The sequence below is a fragment of the Olea europaea genome, chromosome 5 (genome assembly GCF_002742605.1).
Source record: "Olea europaea var. sylvestris chromosome 5, O_europaea_v1, whole genome shotgun sequence".
NCBI lineage: Eukaryota > Viridiplantae > Streptophyta > Magnoliopsida > Lamiales > Oleaceae > Olea > Olea europaea.
The window spans coordinates 15,972,568-15,977,248 of record NC_036241.1 but is presented as its reverse complement, the minus strand read 5'-3'; the positions used below and the strand labels follow the sequence as shown (position 1 = coordinate 15,977,248).

Below are 4,681 nucleotides of genomic sequence, written 5' to 3'. Positions count from 1 at the left end.
AAAGTGCCTTGAGAACTTTAGGCTAATTTCAACAAAAAAAAGTTCATCAAAAAAATTCAAAATAGTTCCAATTGTCATTGATGCGTTTTCAACTTTGAAAGGTTCAAAGCATCAATCGAAATTATTGAGTGTCACATAATTATTGAGGTACATTTCTACACAACCATACATAATTCCAAAGCAGTAAAAATCGAAAACAACAGAAAAGTTCAATCAATAGTATTTGCCAATCAGAGCAACATATGGAAAACTATTTTAAGTCGAACAGTTTCATGCTAATGTCAAGTGTGAAGAGATGCAATACTATCCACACTTGCCTTGAAGTCGCAATGTAAATGCATGTAAAGCTAAAAGAACCGCTTTGATCCTCTCCTTGGCAGCAGCATCAATCAAGTTGCCATCACTATCAAACTTTTCAGGAGGTTGGAATGCATGAAGGAAAAACTCTGGCTTATTGATGAAATGAAGATCAAGGTAAACTCCAATCTGGCGGAGATGATATTGTGATCGTCCCCCACCAAAGCTTCCTCCCGCGCTCAACATTGCAGCAGTTTTATCAGCCCAAACATTTGGAGGTCTAGATGCCCAATCAATTGCATTTTTCAAAGGTCCTGGGTCGACCCACAAAATAAATTTAGTAAATGCACGGAAAGAATGCACGTTCATACATAATTAATGAAGTTTTAAACACTTGCTGTCCTAACTAAATCAAAACAATCATCAGGAGTCATTTTAACACATGATTTCGTACAACAAATAGGTTTGAAGAGACTAACAGAGAGATTCATCTCTGAGGCTATACATGGCCAGGTACAGCTAGTCAATCAACTGATTCATGGATGTTGGATGTTTCAAACATAAACTGGTAGAGATATATTACTCGCTACACAGAGCGAAAATTTGGGGTAAAATTTCATATAATAAAGATGTGTTAAAAGTTAAGATAACTTTGTCTGGTGCCTACTTATGGCTCAACCTGAACCTTAAAGTTCAATTTCAATCATAAAGCAAAACAAACTCAAGATTGTTGTATAACAGAGTTACAGAGAAGACCTTGAGATAAATCCACTCTCCAAAGTGGTTTCAAAGATTATAACTATTCAAAGATGATGTCGTAACTTTTCCATCTAACGTCTAAAAATCTTATCCGCTACCCAAGGAAATTCTTTTCGCTTCAAACTTCCTCATGCTTCCTCTTTTATTTATTAGATAGGATAATGAAGAATAAATTTAAACAAATCTAAGTTTATCAAATTGATGCACGTCCCCAGGCTCGTGATTTACTAAATGATGATTCTTTCTTTGATAATTTTGTTCCTTTCTACTTTTCTCTCACTAGCTTTGCCCAACTTTTATAGCTGAAAGTGAGATGATTTCTCAGTTGTTCTAATGAAATGCTAGCATTGGGTGAGATATTCATGTTAAAGCGTGATGACAAAAAGTGTGAAGCATTCTTTAGTATAGATGTTAAATAACAAGCAATTGTCTGTTCACTCTAAAAATTTGAACTATCATCCTACCACTTGTAAATAATGCGATGTTCATAACGGGGTCATCTCCTCACATGAAGGGGGACCGACTTAGAATGAAATACTCTATTCGAAGTGAGTTACCCTCCACATAAGAATATGGACACCCTGATGTACGTGTAGTATAACCCTCTAATTTAAAGCATTTGTTGGGCAAGTGAGAGAGTGGACGGAATTATCACAACACGAAATTCCAGGTTACCATCTCCTTCATTTGCTAGGAATGATCATCTTAGCCTATGTTTGGTTCATGTTCATAAATTTTATAAACACTCAAACAACTTTTTATTCACACATGTTGAGGGACCCCATGAGTATTAGTCACTTATCCGCTACTCATTTCTATCTACTTATAAATTAAACCATTTATAAACACTGCCCAGAATTCTTTTAGATTGTATATCAATGCCTGCTACATATTTTTCATTTTTTGTTATTTCTACTTTCTCTGTTTAAGTCCTCGTAGAAGGCACCATGATACTTTCAGAAGTTCACTAAATGCATCTTGTTCATCATTGTCATATAACTGTTGAGCATAGTTTACTTAAAATCAAATTCAACTAAGGTTGGGTATAGTTGACTTAGAATCAGAACTCACACTAACCAGAATCTCATACCTATTATACTAGTAATAGAATGCCATATCAGATCATGAAGCACTTAAATGAATGTTGAGAACAAATTACATTGTATGTACAAGATAAGTTCACCGAGTTAGAAAAAGTTAAGATTTGTTTTTGTACCAGTGACGGAGTAATTGTACTCTGGTGAACCAAAAAGCACACTATCAGCTGCAAGAATTTTCTGCCGGAAAGCCTCCACGACAGGAGGGTAAGTCCCATCTACCTCAAGATCCGTGTTGAGAAATGGTAAAGGGGATATGTCCACGTACTCTATTTCCATACCCTTTATGGTCTTCGATAACTCCATTGCTACATAATTGATCAATTCAATACATATCCCCAAACACAAAAAAATAATTAATTCATCACATCACATCATCAATATGTTTGTATTTAAATTTCAATTTCAAAAGAAAATATAAAGCAGTAGTTTTCAATTCTTCATATTCAGTGTTCAGACTCTATAAAGCAACCACAAACTCGACAATTGCTTAACAACCATTTTTACTTAAATTGAAAAATGAGGATGATTTTGTCTCAAGTACAAGAATCCTGAATTTTTTTTGACCCACACGATACCACACTTGGAGTTACTACATAGCTGCAAATAAAGGGAATTACCGGCACGGAGGAGGCCACGATTGTAGGAAGCTTTACGGAGAGAACCGCAGAGGGCGACTACTTTGATTGCTGTTTGAGCTTCCATGGCCATTCTTCCTTTCAGGCAAAAAATCAAACAGGTAACAAATGATAAGCAAGGCAACGTGAGTTGGTGGAGACAATAGTGGACTATAAAAAACATAAAAATAAGCGAAAATTACAGCCGTGGTACCAAGCGTTTTACTTTTATGCAGACTTGACCCGAATCTTTACTCTATGACATCCACGGTACCAAGCTTTTAGAAAACTCGCATCTAGAGTCCGATAAGTAGGATTCCGTCATATTAGCCATTAGTTGACCTTAAAAATTGAAAAATTGATAATTTTAATTTAACCAATTTTAAAAGGGGTAAAATGGTAACTTTGAAATAAAAATTATAAATATTTTTTTTAATAGTTGCACCACATTTTATTTACAATGAAGGGTTTTAATATTTGCTCACTTTTACTTTTATGTCCTCAATTTTTTTTGCATCATATTATCATTTTTAACATTTCATTAGTTAATATATTTTGTAAATTTCATTAGTTAATATATTTTGTCTTTAATTACGATTTTCATTCGAATATTCTACTAAAGTGCATTGAACAGATGGAGAAATATTTTGTTTAACTTTTATATTAGTTATTTATTTCAATTCTTTAAAAATGTGAGAAAGAAAAATGCCTTTTTGGCTTTCATATCAAATATTTTGGATGAAAATCATTTCAGAGAATTATATATATAAAATGCACTATCCCATATTAGAAGTTTATAAAACTATTTAAAAGAGGTGCATCTATAAAATGAGCATGTCATCCAATATTTCTTTATGAGCCTTTGACTTGTTATTTATGAGGCTCATTCATGAAGTTGAAATTTTTTAAACTAAAAAAAAAAATAAAAAAATTTGGGGAACCCACAAAACTGCAGCCGGTTCACCAGTTTACGGTTAAACCGACCGATTCGGTGAGTTTTTAAGCGATTTAGTCAGAAGCGGTTAACCGAGCATGATTGGCCCGATTTTGGGCCCGGTTGTAAGTTTTACCACTTAAACCAGTTGGGTAGGGCCGATTTTGATAACATTGATCTTTATAGACAAGATGTGAAAATTAATAGAAGGTTGATGATAATTTAAAAAAAAAAAAATTGAAAACATAAGTACAAAAATGAGAAAAATTTAGGGATATGCAACGTAATAAAAATTAGTGTAGTTAATAAAAATTATGGTATTAACATATATACATAAAAAAAAAAAAACAACCAAAGCTACTGTTCATCATCCCCTTCCCACTCGAGTTAATTGTTTTAGTGGTCACTGAACTTAGGTTCATATTCTTTTTTATTGGTTATTGAAGTTTAAAATGTCGAGTTTTGCTAATTGAACTTAAGTCCTCATCTTCGATTGTTCATTGAAATTTAAAATATCGAATTTTAACCACTAATTGAAAAATGTTGTACATTACTCATTAAAAACTTGACATTTTTCCAAGTTCAATATTAATGCTAGTGAGTAATGTACAACTTTTTCAAAGTTCAGTGACCATTGTAATAATTAATTCTTCCCACTCCACTCCACACCTCACCCCATTCCTCAGTCCTCCCCTACCCCTAAACCAAACCAAATTAACCTACCACCATAGCCCCTACCGTCGATGCCGCAGTCGTCACTGTTGTCGCCTCCCACAATCACAGCCACCACAAAATATAAGCTTGACCAAACATTTGGGAAATCCCACTCCAACAAACCCAAGTCCTTTTCCTCGGTGTGGCTAATACCCTAAATGGTCAACAAACTTTGTATTCCAAGGGGTCACTAAACTTCAAAAATCCTCTAGTTAGTCACTCAACTTTGCCATTTGGGATCCCATCTATCACCGACTTCACTC

At 34.1% G+C, this 4,681-nt stretch overlaps 1 protein-coding gene across 1 annotated transcript; it reads right to left on the bottom strand.

The window, feature by feature from the left end:
- Positions 1 to 45: 45 nt before the first annotated feature.
- LOC111394824 (NAD(P)H:quinone oxidoreductase) lies at positions 46 to 2,927 on the bottom strand. Its single transcript, XM_023020835.1, has 3 exons — positions 2,774 to 2,927; positions 2,273 to 2,461; positions 46 to 611 (listed from the first exon to the last, which is right to left on the bottom strand). Exons 1-3 carry the CDS (start codon positions 2,862 to 2,864, stop codon positions 304 to 306), a joined length of 588 nt encoding a protein of 195 aa, XP_022876603.1. The 5' UTR covers positions 2,865 to 2,927; the 3' UTR covers positions 46 to 303.
- Between the last annotated feature and the right edge of the window lie 1,754 nt (positions 2,928 to 4,681).